Here is a 16,427-nt window from a genome sequence, read left to right on the forward strand (position 1 = left end):
TGATTGAAAGTGTTTATTTGGTGCTATGGTAACCACTGAGAAACTGTTCTGTTGTAATTTATATACAAAAGTACCATACCGCGATATATACCGTATACCGTCAGTGGCTCAAATTTTACCGGGGTATACATTTTAGGGCATACCGCCCAGCCCTAGGGTTGGACTCCGTCAGGGCTGCCCTTTGTCACCGATTCTGTTCGTAATTTTTATGGACAGAACTTCTAGGCGCAGCCAGGGCGGTGAGGGGGTCCGGTTTCACGACCTCAGAATCGGGTCTCTGCTTTTTGCGGACCGTGTGGTTCTGTTGGCGTCGTCGGGCCGTGACCTTCAGCTCTCACTGGAGCGGTTCGCAGCTGAGTGTGAAGCGGCTGGGATGAGAAGAGGTCCACTTATGAATGTTGGTATCTCCACTTTATCAAGACTCTCAAACAGTTTCTCAAAGTCTTTTTCTCTCTGATGTCCTCTGCACCCACGTGCACAGTCAGCTGTTTCACCCTTGGTGTTCTGGTGTCATCCAGTACCTCAGGTGGTAGTTTTGTGATGTCATTTGGATAGCTGCAACTATTCTGTTTATGTTTATATTAGATATGGCTCCGCCTCCAAGGCTGTGAGGTGGCTCACATGGGGGCAGCCAGACCTTTAGGAGCTTTAAAAGTCATCAATAAAACCTCTAAATCAGTTCTAAAGCAGCCAGGATTGGGCTGATGTGACCCCATCAGAACCAGGAAGAAGCCCGGCTGCTGCTTTCTGGACCAGCTGCAGATGTTTGTCTGATAGAATCCAGCCCAGAGAAGGTATAAAGCATGTTCATAAAAACAGCAACAAATACTTTGAAAAGTAGAGCCAATAAATAAGTAATGTGGTTACATAATCATTAAAAACTGGTTTAAACGTTTGTTTTGGGTTAAAACATGTTGAAATGTGCAAATTCTTCTAATTTACGTTTTAAAAATGGGTTAAACTAATTTAAACTCTTATTCTGAAGGGCACGTTGTTGGTGACCCTTCAACAGCCAATCAGGTTGCTGCAGGTTTTATTCCCAGGCAGATATCTGCAAAGTGCTGCAGAGGAAAAAAGGAATAAATTAAGAGTAGACAACGAGTAAATAAATCAAAAATCAAATTTTTTACTTCAATAAGGAATAGACGTTTTCTATCCGAGTTTTGGTTTTGGAGATTTATGAACTTGGATTAAACGGAACTTGGTGAGTGGAAAACATGGATTTTATTTTCTGTAGGCGATATTTGTGAAAAGTAAAGTAAATTCATGCAAACGGAAAGCTAAGTAGTAAATTTCTGTTATTTTCAGTAAAGATGGTGAATGTTTGGTGTTGACTTTGTAGGGTTAGGGTTAGGGTTGTTTTTCTGTCCGCTAACCCTTAACAAGCAGCAATTAAGACCGGAAATGGACTTTTTCTGTGTTTAAACTCACAGAACGTCTTATTTTAGGCATATTTATTTCATGTTGTTTACTTTAGGCTGACTTAGGCTGGGATGAAGAACTGTTGATTTTAAAAGCGAATTTACAGATTTACTGAACTGGTAAGATCTTCAGTTCAGTTGATTGAATGAAACGAGGCAGCTGTGCTGCTGCAGGGTTGGAACACATGCGCCCTCTGCTGGATGTTGCCTGTATTACATCTGATCCGGTAGGCTTTATTCACACTTTCCAACAAAGAAACTGTCAGGATAAGAACAGGGCTGCTAATTCTGGACCAAAGGATTAGACTCAACAGGAAAATACTTTTATTCTTTTGCTGGATTATTAGGGACCGAGCAGTGAAACTTTAAGGACCCTAATGTATCTGTAAGGATTATTATTCCGTCTTCTTCTTTGCAAAAGGAACTCGAAAACTCAGGAAATTTTGCGAGCGCCACCTGCCAGTCGACAACATGAAAGAATCTAAACTTTATATTTTTGGGAGTCGCTCATTGACTCTGTAGCGCCCCCTACGATGCTTAAAAATGGCCCCCGCATTGGGGTTAGTTTCACGTGGGACGACGAAATTCGGTACACTCATTCATCATGCCCAGACGCACAAAAACGTCTCATGGAAAGTGAGTTTTCCACGCCTTGCATATGTTGTGTTCGTTTTTTTATTTTTTTATTTTTACGACCATTCATGATTATATTGTGAAGGTATTTTTACAGTTCAACTGTGAATTGTTTGTTGTACTGGGTTATGGTTGGGTATGTGTTACAGATTCTGAAGGTTAGGGTTGGGTATGTGTTACAGATTCTGAGGGTTAGGGTTGGGTATGTGTTACAGATTCTGAGGGTTAGGGTTGGGTATGTGTTACAGATTCTGAAGGTTATGGTTGGGTATGTGTTACAGATTCTGAAGGTTAGGGTTGGGTATGTGTTACAGATTCTGAGGGTTAGGGTTGGGTATGTGTTACAGATTCTGAGGGTTAGGGTTGGGTATGTGTTACCGATTCTGAAGGTTATGGTTGGGTATGTGTTACAGATTCTGAAGGTTATGGTTGGGTATGTGTTACAGATTCTGAGGGTTAGGGTTGGGTATGTGTTACAGATTCTGAGGGTTAGGGTTGGGTATGTGTTACAGATTCTGAGGGTTAGGGTTAGGGTTGGGTATGTGTTACAGATTCTGAGGGTTAGGGTTAGGGTTGGGTATGTGTTACAGATTCTGAGGGTTAGGGTTGGGTATGTGTTACAGATTCTGAGGGTTAGGGTTGGGTATGTGTTACAGATTCTGAAGGTTAGGGTTGGGTATGTGTTACAGATTCTGAGGGTTAGGGTTGGGTATGTGTTACAGATTCTGAGGGTTAGGGTTGGGTATGTGTTACAGATTCTGAGGGTTAGGGTTGGGTATGTGTTACAGATTCTGAGGGTTAGGGTTGGGTATGTGTTACAGATTCTGAAGGTTAGGGTTGGGTATGTGTTACAGATTCTGAGGGTTAGGGTTGGGTATGTGTTACAGATTCTGAAGGTTAGGGTTGGGTATGTGTTACAGATTCTGAAGGTTAGGGTTAGGGTTGGGTATGTGTTACAGATTCTGAGGGTTAGGGTTGGGTATGTGTTACAGATTCTGAAGGTTAGGGTTGGGTATGTGTTACAGATTCTGAAGGTTAGGGTTGGGTATGTGTTACAGATTCTGAGGGTTAGGGTTAGGGTTGGGTATGTGTTACAGATTCTGAGGGTTAGGGTTGGGTATGTGTTACAGATTCTGAGGGTTAGGGTTGGGTATGTGTTACCGATTCTGAAGGTTATGGTTGGGTATGTGTTACAGATTCTGAAGGTTATGGTTGGGTATGTGTTACAGATTCTGAGGGTTAGGGTTGGGTATGTGTTACAGATTCTGAGGGTTAGGGTTGGGTATGTGTTACAGATTCTGAGGGTTAGGGTTAGGGTTGGGTATGTGTTACAGATTCTGAGGGTTAGGGTTAGGGTTGGGTATGTGTTACAGATTCTGAGGGTTAGGGTTAGGGTTGGGTATGTGTTACAGATTCTGAGGGTTAGGGTTGGGTATGTGTTACAGATTCTGAGGGTTAGGGTTAGGGTTGGGTATGTGTTACAGATTCTGAAGGTTATGGTTGGGTATGTGTTACAGATTCTGAGGGTTAGGGTTGGGTATGTGTTACAGATTCTGAGGGTTAGGGTTGGGTATGTGTTACAGATTCTGAGGGTTAGGGTTGGGTATGTGTTACAGATTCTGAGGGTTAGGGTTGGGTATGTGTTACAGATTCTGAGGGTTAGGGTTGGGTATGTGTTACAGATTCTGAGGGTTAGGGTTGGGTATGTGTTACAGATTCTGAGGGTTAGGGTTGGGTATGTGTTACAGATTCTGAAGGTTAGGGTTGGGTATGTGTTACAGATTCTGAGGGTTAGGGTTGGGTATGTGTTACAGATTCTGAAGGTTAGGGTTGGGTATGTGTTACAGATTCTGAAGGTTAGGGTTAGGGTTGGGTATGTGTTACAGATTCTGAGGGTTAGGGTTGGGTATGTGTTACAGATTCTGAAGGTTAGGGTTGGGTATGTGTTACAGATTCTGAGGGTTAGGGTTGGGTATGTGTTACAGATTCTGAAGGTTAGGGTTGGGTATGTGTTACAGATTCTGAAGGTTAGGGTTGGGTATGTGTTACAGATTCTGAGGGTTAGGGTTGGGTATGTGTTACAGATTCTGAAGGTTAGGGTTGGGTATGTGTTACAGATTCTGAAGGTTAAGGTTGGGTATGTGTTACAGATTCTGAGGGTTAGGGTTAGGGTTGGGTATGTGTTACAGATTCTGAGGGTTAGGGTTGGGTATGTGTTACAGATTCTGAGGGTTAGGGTTGGGTATGTGTTACAGATTCTGAGGGTTAGGGTTGGGTATGTGTTACAGATTCTGAAGGTTAGGGTTGGGTATGTGTTACAGATTCTGAAGGTTAGGGTTGGGTATGTGTTACAGATTCTGAGGGTTAGGGTTGGGTATGTGTTACAGATTCTGAAGGTTAGGGTTGGGTATGTGTTACAGATTCTGAAGGTTAGGGTTGGGTATGTGTTACAGATTCTGAAGGTTAGGGTTGGGTATGTGTTACAGATTCTGAGGGTTAGGGTTGGGTATGTGTTACAGATTCTGAGGGTTTCAGTTCAGCCCATTATACCGTTTCTGCTCCCCTCTTTGAGCTCTTCCTTCTGTCTCTCCTCCCACTTTGAGTCTGATATTCCCACTCTGGAATGTGGGATTCATTACATCCTGATGACTTCTGCAGCCCACCTCATCCTCTCCTTTATTCCACTCCAGCTTCCTCCGAATGCTCCGAATACCAGACGCTTAAATATTGGAAACAGATCTTTATTTGTCATTTTGACTGAAAGACACGATGTTCCTTGCAAACTGAGTATGGAAAAAGTTCTAACTGCTACTACGGTTCATGGGTTAGATGCAGGAAAAGCTTCTATGTACACGTTAAAGGAAGCATGCAAAACTACAGAAACTGCACTCTGAATACAGCCTCACACATATTGTACAGTTCAGGTATAAATGGAGCCGAAAGGAGGATGAAGGTCAGCTCCGGGAGGCGGTGTGCCCCCCCCCCTCAGTGGAACCAGTGGTAGCGAGGATGCAGACCGTCGTAGTGATACTCTCTGAGCTGCTCGTTCATCTCGCTCGACCGCTCGCTTATCTCTGTGGATCAATAAAACATGTGTTATTATCTGTGCTTCAGTGTCTGTAGATCACATCTGTGGTGATGCCCAAGAAGTATTATTCTTGAATTGGACTTTATTATCTAAGTGCCTTGAGATGACATTTGTTGTATTTGGCGCTATATAAATAAAAATGAATTGAATTGAAAAGTAAAAGTAATCTGAGTTAATCTGCTGATGAGGGTTAGAGTTAACCCTGAGCCCAGAACTGTTGGTACCCAGGACAAAGTCCTGATCCAGGAGTTGGTTCTGTTTCCTTCCACGCTGTTATAGCTGGTCAGGTTCTGGATGATATTAATCTCTGTTCAGCATCTCTGAACTCTCTGCCTGAAGGTTTTTAAGCTTCATCTTGTTGCTGAACGTTCAGGATCTGTTTGGTCCACCTTTCAGAGTCCAGCCTCCTTCTGTCTTCATGCTGGGAATAAAACAGCTGCTCAGATGATGGTGTAGATTCTCAGTTTTCCAGGTTATCGGGATCCAAAGAGCCTGAATAAGGTCAACTGGACTTCTTCTGGGATTGGCTTCCTACCACATCCTGAGATTCCTCCATGTGGAACTCAGTGTTCAGGGAAATCCTGGATCTGGCTTTCGAGACTTTCTTTGTTGGTATCTCCTCGTAAAGCTCTCTGGTTTCAGCTGTTTGATTACAGAGCTGTAAAACATGTTGGACTTTATGAGATTATTGGAAACGGAATCTAAAAGATTTCACAGCACCGGAGGGTTTGAATAATTTAAATATGATGTAAATGAAAGCAAAGCAACAGTTCAGATTTACCTTAGTGCACGGATATATTGAGCTGGCAGAGATCTGTTTGTTTTGCTCTATAAATTCCACCCAAACCCCGAGTGGTTTACATTTAAAGCCAAGTCACATCTCGGTGGTTCGTAGTTCTTAGTTTAGAAACCAGATCACAGCTTTCTGACGAGCTCGGGGAAGATTGGGAACTTTGGGTGGACCACAAATGGAGGCTTAGATTTGGTGTGAAGTCTGGCTTTGTGCTGCGGTGCACAGGCTCGTCCATCCTGGATCTGACCCAGAGCTCCGTCCATCAGAGCCATCTGAGCCCGTAAATGTTTTCATTGGGATCTGCTGGGATCGGCCCTCAGGATGAGCAGGTTTTAAACGCTTCTCCTTTCAGCCCCGTGCTGAACTCATTTGGGATTATTTTTCTACTTTCTGCCTGTTTTAGGAGTGAGATGGAAGCATTTTAAATGGGACTGAATGCAGGTCTCACCGTTCCGGTCCTCCTCGGCATAGTTCTCGTACGCATTCCTCTGATCCTCGTTGTACTCTCTCATTCGCTCGCTGACGACTCGCTTCTGTCTCTGTTCGGCTTTCAGAGGAGAAATTAAGATTTTTATGCAGTAATTAGAGACACAATCCAGATTTCCTTGCTGCTCCAATAACGACTAATTCAGCTTAAATCCATGAGCACCATCTGGTAGCTGAAAGTTTGTATGTTTCACACCACAACATGAGTAAAAAAAGATTATTTAAAACATTCTTCAACTTTATTTGTCTTTATTTGTCATAAGCTGCAGGATATTTAGCCCTTAAAGCAAAGCAAAATATCACATCGAAACCAAAGTTTTCACCAAACTCATGAAATGTTTTGGCAGTTTTTGTATCTCCGTGGTAACATTTTGGGTTATTATGGGTAATGCATTGAAAACATTTCCTTTAAAACGTGGTTAAGTATGTGAAGTATCAGCTGAATGAGGTTTTGGGTTTATCTCCATCCTGGGCCGACAGAACCGCCTCTGTATACGTGGACATTATTACGCCCTTAAACTCATTTAACAAACTGACATCGCAGCATTTAATGTAAACACACAGACCCACAGTCACTCCAGAGAGCCCAATGATTTTGGGTTTGGCTGCTGGAAACTCACAGCCAGAAGAACTCTCTCACCAGTAAATGGTTCTGTTTGTTTTTACCTTCCCGTCTTCTCATTACGGTTAAACGAGCCTGAGCCTGGTTGCAGCTTCATTCTGACCCTCAATGAACTGAAGCTGAGAGATTTCCATGAGCTACGTTAGCAACATGAGCTACGTTAGCAACATGCTCCGGATGAAAATATCAGAAAACTTCTTTATGGTTCCTCTTAAAGGGGAACTCCGGGGCATTTGAAGCGTGTTTCCATTGCTAGAGGTTGTCAAATAATGATAGTAGGACACAGAGAGGTGCGTATCTGCGCTCCCTGTGTGGAGATCGCTCTGTCCGCACAGCATGTCATGCGAGGCTAATACGTGGTGGCTAAGGGGCAAGCGCTAACCCTTCCACGTAAAACAACAACTTGCACACAGCAGAAACGTCACACCACTTTATAACCCATCCGACAATAAAGTCACAAGCCTTACCATCAAAACCATATGCAGGGTTCTCACATTACTGGCATGGGGACGTTACAAAACAACTTTATAAACAGCATGTAACTCACCGGCTGGTTGTAGGCTCGCGCATGTGAAAGCCCAAAAGAGTCGATGGAGAATAATCCCATATACAAAACAATTATATTCTCTAGAAAAACTGCGTTCAAGTATTTAAAACATTACAAGAATATTACTGGGCATGTATTGTTGTAATGTTTTAAATACTTGAACGCAGTTTTTCTAGAGAATATAATTGTTTTGTATATGGGATTATTCTCCATCGACTCTTTTGGGCTTTCACATGCGCGAGCCTACAACCAGCCGGTGAGTTACTTGCTGTTTATAAAGTTGTTTTGTAACGTCCCCATGCCAGTAATGTGAGAACCATGCATATGGTTTTGATGGTAAGGCTTGTGACTTTATTGTCGGATGGGTTATAAAGTGGTGTGACGTTTCTGCAGTGTGCAAGTTGTTGTTTTACGTGGAAGGGTTAGCGCTTGCCCCTTAGCCACCACGTATTAGCCTCGCATGACAGGGTAGGCGGACAGAGCGATCTCCACACAGGGAGCACAGATCTGCACCTCTCTGTGTCCTACTATCACTATTTGACAACCTCTAGCAATGGAAACACGCTTCAAATGCCCCGGAGTTCCCCTTTAATGCTCCAGCTCAGGAACTTTATCCAGTGTCACCCAGCAGGGTCTCGTTTACTTTCCAATAGACCTTTTCACCCCCTAGGGTCTGATACTTTTTAAAGTACTGAAATATTTAGAATTTGTCAGTATTTGCAGCATTTTATTTCAGTAAAAACACTCACACATCAACATAAAGCTGCACAGGATCGATGGGTATGGCTAGCATCATAGCTAACTATGTTAGCTAAACATTATTGTTAGCTCACCGTATTTGAACTTTCCACTCGTGAATCTGTTAAGTTACTCGAGCTTCCAGTTTGTGAAACCCGCTGCAGAATTCCACCTTTTTATGTTTGAGGCAAAATAAAGTGACAAAGAAAAAGGAGTTTTGTAGAGATGTGATGATAATGAAGCTTAATTTTGTTTTTACTTTGAGTTTTATGGAGACAATAAAACCATTTAAAACTGATGGTTTGATTAAACCTTTTAGTTTCATATAAACTAAACTAATTACGGGGAAAGCAGCTATAACTATCTTTTCTTTTAGTGTTAATTAGTATGCTAAATAACACCTGCTAAACATCACGGTAGCGTTGCCCCTGTTAGCATGCCCCTGTTAGCATGCCCCTGTTAGTATGCCCCTGTTAGCATGCCTATGTTAGCATGCCCCTGTTAGCATGCTGGTTTTACCACTGAGACCAAACACTGCTGCACACAGATGCTTAAAAAGACTCTTTGGATATTCTACCTTTAGCATTTAGTCACACGTGTTTTTCCTATGGAACATGCAATGCTAAAGTAGTTCAAACTAATTAGAAGACTTTCTAAGCAGTAAAGTCCTCAGTAGGTGAAAGGAACACGAGTCGGGACGATAAACTGGAAAAGGACGAGCATCAGACCGAACTTGTTCCAGGTTATGCAATCATTCAGCATCTGTTGGAAACTTCTCATCTACTCGATTTGTTGGTGAGCAAAGAAACTTGTTTTCAGCTTCCTCCTTTTTGGGTGTAGACTAAATCATCTGAATGACCTAAACTTTCTTCCATAAACAGATAAACACGATAAACCGAACTGTTTATTCAGGTTTAGCTCCAATAGGCAGCTGAGATTAAGATTAAAGTGTCTCTGGAGGACGGCTCAGACGTCTCTAATGGCTTTTCCACTTCAGCGAAAAGATGGAAATACTGTCTTCAGCACTTTGGCAAGTTTAGACATTCTTACTTCACTTACTTAAATGGATAATTTAAATCTGTTCCTAAAACTGGAATTGTAAGCATGAATGTGTTTGAACGCTGTGTTCAGCTGCTTTTTCAGCTTCTTTTTCAGCTTTTTCAGCTGCTTTTTCAGGTTCTTTTTCAGCTTTTTCAGTTGCTTTTTTCAGCTTCTTTTTCAGCTTTTTCAGCTGCTTTTTCAGCTTTTTTCAGCTTCTTTTGCAGCTTCTGAAAGAACTGAACTGAACAGGACTGAACAGAACTAAACAGAACTAAACTGAACTGAACAGATACATAACAGAACAGAACTAAACTGAACTGAACAGATACAGAACTGAACTAAACAGAACTAAACAGAACAGAACTGAACTGAACTGAACAGAACAGAACAGAACAGATACCTTGGAACTCGTAGTACTTGACTGAACGGCGACTGCGACGGTTGAAGAAGTTTGAGGCTTCAGACTCGGGCACGAACACCTGCCGTGCAGCACCTGCAGGTAAGAGGTCAAAGGTCAGAGGTCAAAGGGTTGGCACCTCAGGAAGGAGTTAAAGTAGCAGAAAGAGTTGGAAAGGCGTCACCTTTGGGGTCGGCTTGCTGTGAGCCATCAGGGACGGCTGCGCTCCTCACCTCACCGGAGACTAAAGGAAGGAGAAACTCTTTTATTCTGAAGCCCAGGGTTACCACAAACTCTTTTATTCTGAAGCCCAGGGTTAACACAAACTCTTTTATTCTGAAGCCCAGGGTTAACACAAACTCTTTTATTCTGAAGCTCAGGGTTAACACAAACTCTTTTATTCTGAAGCTCAGGGTTAATACAAACTCTTTTATTCTGAAGCCCAGGGTTACCACAAACTCTTTTATTCTGAAGCCCAGGGTTACCACAAACTCTTTTATTCTGAAGCCCAGGGTTAACACAAACTCTTTTATTCTGAAGCCCAGGGTTACCACAAACTCTTTTATTCTGAAGCCCAGGGTTACCACAAACTCTTTTATTCTGAAGCTCAGGGTTAATACAAACTCTTTTATTCTGAAGCTCAGGGTTAACACAAACTCTTAAGCCCTATTCGGACGGGACTAGTTCAATGGGGGGACGTATGGTAATGTTGGTTAACCAGACGACGCCAGGGAGAAGAAATGACCAATTCGGACGGGACAAGAAATCCCTGTAATATTCATCTGACATGGGAGGAGTTTTCTTGAATATAAAGCATTCTGCTCCAAAATTATTGTATACAAATGCAGAAGACTTTTTTGTTTGTTTACCTGAATGATAAGTATTACTAAAACGTATTGTACAGTATAACAGAACAGAAGATTTATTCATTTCTGACCTTAATGTAAAGTACTGTTCACCAAAAGTTTTGCTCAGGATACTTATTTTACCTGAATGTAAAGTATAGTTTAAAAAAAGGATTGCACAACGAAACTTAAGTGTCATTTTCTATTTTACACCTAATTGTTTCTCTCTTTAAAAGGATGTGACTATATATTCCGTACTTATTACCGAAGGTCGCATTCGCACGGGATTAGTATTACCTATGGTAGATACTCCGGACCGTTTCACAGGAGGTAGAATTCTCGGCAAAGTTTACCGACATACTCCGCTATCTTTACTGACATGGCGCGTTCGGACAGGACTAGATTTCCCAGTTATTATTACTTTACCCCAGGTCCCCCCATTAAACTAGTCCCGTCCGAATAGGGCTTTATTCTGAAGCCCAGGGTTACCACAAACTCTTTTATTCTGAAGCCCAGGGTAAACACAAACTATTTTATTATGAAGCCCAGGGTTAACACAAACTCTTATTCTGAAGCCCAGGGTTAACACAAACTCTTTTATTCTGAAGCCCAGGGTTAACACAAACTATTTTATTATGAAGCCCAGGGTTAACACAAACTCTTTTATTCTGAAGCCCAGGGTTAACACAAACTCTTATTCTGAAGCCCAGGGTTAACACAAACTCTTATTCTGAAGCCCAGGGTTAACACAAACTATTTTATTCTGAAGCCCAGGGTTAACACAAACTCTTTTATTCTGAAGCCCAGAGTTAACACAAACTCTTATTCTGAAGCCCAGGGTTAACACAAACTATTTTATTCTGAAGCCCAGGGTTAACACAAACTCTTTTATTCTGAAGCCCAGGGTTAACATAAACTATTTTATTATGAAGCCCAGGGTAAACACAAACTCTTATTCTGAAGCCCAGGGTTAACACAAACTCTTATTCTGAAGCCCAGGGTTAACACAAACTATTTTATTATGAAGCCCAGGGTAAACACAAACTCTTATTCTGAAGCCCAGGGTTAACACAAACTCTTATTCTGAAGCCCAGGGTTAACACAAACTATTTTATTATGAAGCCCAGGGTAAACACAAACTCTTATTCTGAAGCCCAGGGTTAACACAAACTCTTATTCTGAAGCCCAGGGTTAACACAAACTATTTTATTCTGAAGCCCAGGGTTAACACAAACTCTTTTATTCTGAAGCCCAGGGTTAACATAAACTCTTTTATTCTGAAGCCCAGGGTTAACATAAACTCTTTTATTTTTGAAGCCCAGGGTTAACGCAAACTCTTTTATTCTGAAGCCCAGGGTTAACGCAAACTCTTTTATTCTGAAGCCCAGGGTTAACACAAACTCTTTTATTCTGAAGCCCAGGGTTAACACAAACTCTTTTATTCTGAAGCCCAGGGTTAACGCAAACTCTTTTATTCTGAAGCCCAGGGTTACCACAAACTCTTTTATTCTGAAGCCCAGGGTTAACACAAACTCTTTTATTCTGAAGCCCAGGGTTAACACAAACTCTTATTCTGAAGCCCAGGGTTAACACAAACTATTTTATTATGAAGCCCAGGGTTAACACAAACTCTTTTATTCTGAAGCCCAGGGTTAACACAAACTATTTTATTATGAAGCCCAGGGTTAACACAAACTATTTTATTCTGAAGCCCAGGGTTAACGCAAACTCTTTTATTCTGAAGCCCAGGGTTAACGCAAACTCTTTTATTCTGAAGCCCAGGGTTAACGCAAACTCTTTTATTCTGAAGCCCAGGGTTAACACAAACTCTTTTATTCTGAAGCCCAGGGTAAACACAAACTATTTTATTCTGAAGCCCAGGGTTAACACAAACTCTTTTATTCTGAAGGTGTCACCTCTGATAAGGAAGGGTTAACACAAACTCTTTTATTCTGAAGCCCAGGGTTAACACAAATCTTTTATTCTAAAGCCCAGGGTTAACACAAACTCTTTTATTCTGAAGCCCAGGGTTAACACAAACTCTTTTATTCTGAAGCCCAGGGTTAACACAAACTATTTTATTCTGAAGCCCAGGGTTAACACAAACTCTTTTATTCTGAAGTCCAGGGTTACCACAAACTCTTTTATTCTGAAGCCCAGGGTTAACACAAACTCTTTTATTCTGAAGCCCAGGGTTAACACAAACTCTTTTATTCTGAAGTCCAGGGTTAACAAAAACTCTTTTATTCTGAAGTCCAGGGTTAACACAAACTCTTTTATTCTGAAGCCCAGGGTAAACACAAACTCTTTTATTCTGAAGCCCAGGTTTATCACAAACTCTTTTATTCTGAAGCCCAGGGTTAACATAAACTCTTTTATTCTGAAGCCCAGGGTTAACACAAACTCTTTTATTCTGAAGCCCAGGGTAAACACAAACTCTTTTATTCTGAAGCCCAGGGTTACCACAAACTCTTTTATTCTGAAGCCCAGGGTTAACACAAACTCCTTTATTCTGAAGCCCAGGGTTAACACAAACTATTTTATTCTGAAGCCCAGGGTTACCACAAACTCTTGTATTCTGAAGCCCAGGGTTACCACAAACTCTTTTATTCTGAAGCCCAGGGTTAACACAAACTCTTTTATTCTGAAGCCCAGGGTAAACACAAACTCTTTTATTCTGAAGCCCAGGGTTACCACAAACTCTTATTCTGAAGCCCAGGGTTAACACAAACTCTTATTCTGAAGCCCAGGGTTAACACAAACTATTTTATTCTGAAGCCCAGGGTTAACACAAACTCTTTTATTCTGAAGCCCAGGGTTAACATAAACTCTTTTATTCTGAAGCCCAGGGTTAACATAAACTCTTTTATTTTTGAAGCCCAGGGTTAACGCAAACTCTTTTATTCTGAAGCCCAGGGTTAACGCAAACTCTTTTATTCTGAAGCCCAGGGTTAACACCAACTCTTTTATTCTGAAGCCCAGGGTTAACACAAACTCTTTTATTCTGAAGCCCAGGGTTAACGCAAACTCTTTTATTCTGAAGCCCAGGGTTACCACCAACTCTTTTATTCTGAAGCCCAGGGTTAACACAAACTCTTTTATTCTGAAGCCCAGGGTTACCACAAACTCTTTTATTCTGAAGCCCAGGGTTAACACAAACTCTTATTCTGAAGCCCAGGGTTAACACAAACTATTTTATTATGAAGCCCAGGGTTAACACAAACTCTTTTATTCTGAAGCCCAGGGTTAACACAAACTCTTATTCTGAAGCCCAGGGTTAACACAAACTATTTTATTCTGAAGCCCAGGGTTAACACAAACTCTTTTATTCTGAAGCCCAGGGTAAACACAAACTCTTATTCTGAAGCCCAGGGTAAACGCAAACTCTTTTATTCTGAAGCCCAGGGTTAACACAAACTCTTTTATTCTGAAGTCCAGGGTTAACACAAACTCTTTTATTCTGAAGCCCAGGGTTAACACAAACTCTTTTATTCTGAAGCCCAGGGTTAACACAAACTCTTTTATTTTTGAAGCCCAGGGTTAACACAAACTCTTTTATTCTGAAGCCCAGGGTTAACGCAAACTCTTTTATTCTGAAGCCCAGGGTTAACGCAAACTCTTTTATTCTGAAGCCCAGGGTTAACACAAACTCTTTTATTCTGAAGCCCAGGGTAAACACAAACTATTTTATTCTGAAGCCCAGGGTTAACACAAACTCTTTTATTCTGAAGCCCAGGGTTAACACAAACTCTTTTATTCTGAAGCCCAGGGTTAACACAAACTATTTTATTCTGAAGCCCAGGGTAAACACAAACTCTTTTATTCTGAAGCCCAGGGTTAACACAAACTCTTTTATTCTGAAGTCCAGGGTTACCACAAACTCTTTTATTCTGAAGCCCAGGGTTAACACAAACTCTTTTATTCTGAAGCCCAGGGTTAACACAAACTCTTTTATTCTGAAGTCCAGGGTTAACAAAAACTCTTTTATTCTGAAGTCCAGGGTTAACACAAACTCTTTTATTCTGAAGCCCAGGGTAAACACAAACTATTTTATTCTGAAGCCCAGGTTTATCACAAACTCTTTTATTCTGAAGCCCAGGGTTAACACAAACTCTTTTATTCTGAAGCCCAGGGTTAACACAAACTCTTTTATTCTGAAGCCCAGGGTTAACACAAACTCTTATTCTGAAGCCCAGGGTTAACACAAACTCTTTTATTCTGAAGCCCAGAGTTAACACAAACTCTTTTATTCTGAAGCCCAGGGTAAACATAAACTCTTTTATTCTGAAGCCCAGGGTTAACACAAACTCTTTTATTCTGAAGCCCAGGGTTAACACAAACTCTTTTATTCTGAAGCCCAGGGTTAACACAAACTCTTTTATTCTGAAGCCCAGGGTAAACATAAACTCTTTTATTTTGAAGCCCAGGGTTAACACAAACTCTTTTATTCTGAAGCCCAGGGTTAACACAAACTATTTTATTCTGAAGCCCAGGGTTAACACAAACTCTTTTATTCTGAAGCCCAGGGTTAACACAAACTCTTATTCTGAAGCCCAGGGTTAACACAAACTCTTATTCTGAAGCCCAGGGTTAACAACCCAAATACAACCCCAGTTCCAAAGAGGTGGGGGCACTTTTTAATGTAAATATAAACAGAATGCAATGATCTGTAAACCTTAAACCAACATTTTCCCACTGTGCAGCATCCCCTCTGCTTTTAACAACATCTGTAAACATCTGGACCTGAGGAGCCCAGCTGCTGGACCTCTGGCAGAGAAATGTTGTCCCGTTCTTGCCTGATGGAGGATTCTGCTGTGTTGGAACTGTGTTCAGCTGGTGAAACATCTGGACTTCGGGCTGGTCGGTCCAGATGTTTTCAGGTGGTGAAACATCTGGACTTAGCTTCTGTAGTCCAGATGTTTTCAGGTGGTGAAACATCTGGACTGAGCTTCTGTAGTCCAGATGTTTTCACCTGGTGTTTTAGAGCTGCTTAGAGCTGCTAAATTGCTAAACTGTTTGCAAACAGTTTTGAGCAGTTTGCTGAACCTCTGAGAGACTCTGCCTCTTTTGGGTTCTCTTTTTATACCCAACCATGTTACTGACCTGTTGATGATAAACAGGCTGTAACATGGTGATCCTGATGGTTCTTTTTTGGACCACATTACTTTTCCAGACCTTTTTCAGATTTGTTGAAATTGAGAAAAAATTTCATTTTCAGCATTTTATCTTTTATTGTTAATTAAATATTGTTTTGAGATGTTTAAATCGCTGGTTTCTGTTTTCATTAACATTGTACACAGCCGGATCTGCTGTTGTATCTAATGAGGTGACCCCCCCCCCCAAAACAAAAAAAACAGATCAGAAACTCTGGCCAGAATCATGAAATAAACTATTTATAAACTATTCTAATTCACTCTTTTTAGTAAAGTAATCTTACAACAGCATTTAATGGGTTCTTCTTCTATCTTTGGCAGACAGACCTAATCATCATTAATGTGGCAGAAATTATCCATAATTCTTGCATAATCACAGGAAAACCTTCTTTTACACATTTTAGAATCATTTTATTGTCAGAATGATGAAATATTTCCTCTGATTATGAGGGAGGACCACACACATATCAGGGTTTCACACCTTAAAAACTTCTCCTTAAAGATGTTAAATCCCTAAACACCCTCTCCCCCCCGACCACGGCGAGATACTCACAGGCGAGGAGGACGAGGATGGACAGCAGCGACAGCACGAGCGCTCGAATCCAGGACATTCTGAGCAGGAAAAGCTAAATCTGCAGGACTGATCAGCAGACTGTGGACTGG

The 16,427-nt window shown here is 41.4% G+C and overlaps 1 protein-coding gene across 1 annotated transcript; it reads right to left on the reverse strand.

Annotated features, from left to right (window-relative positions):
* Positions 1 to 4,779: 4,779 nt before the first annotated feature.
* On the reverse strand, positions 4,780 to 16,427 carry ucmaa (upper zone of growth plate and cartilage matrix associated a). Its single transcript, XM_075472442.1, has 5 exons — positions 16,318 to 16,427; positions 9,951 to 10,010; positions 9,770 to 9,862; positions 6,384 to 6,482; positions 4,780 to 5,128 (listed from the first exon to the last, which is right to left on the reverse strand). Exons 1-5 carry the CDS (start codon positions 16,373 to 16,375, stop codon positions 5,040 to 5,042), a joined length of 399 nt encoding a protein of 132 aa, XP_075328557.1. The 5' UTR covers positions 16,376 to 16,427; the 3' UTR covers positions 4,780 to 5,039.

Source organism: Odontesthes bonariensis, chromosome 8 (genome assembly GCF_027942865.1).
Source record: "Odontesthes bonariensis isolate fOdoBon6 chromosome 8, fOdoBon6.hap1, whole genome shotgun sequence".
Lineage (NCBI taxonomy): Eukaryota > Metazoa > Chordata > Actinopteri > Atheriniformes > Atherinopsidae > Odontesthes > Odontesthes bonariensis.

Excerpts from the sequence above, each read along its gene's own strand:
- ucmaa (XM_075472442.1), bottom strand. The coding sequence starts at position 16,375 with ATGTCCTGGATTCGAGCGCTCGTGCTGTCGCTGCTGTCCATCCTCGTC. Across the intron at positions 10,011-16,317 it reads CATCCTCGTCCTCCTCGCCT|TCTCCGGTGAGGTGAGGAGC; the intron begins GTGAGTATCTCG and ends TCCTTCCTTTAG. Across the intron at positions 5,129-6,383 it reads TGCCGAGGAGGACCGGAACG|AGATAAGCGAGCGGTCGAGC; the intron begins GTGAGACCTGCA and ends ATTGATCCACAG.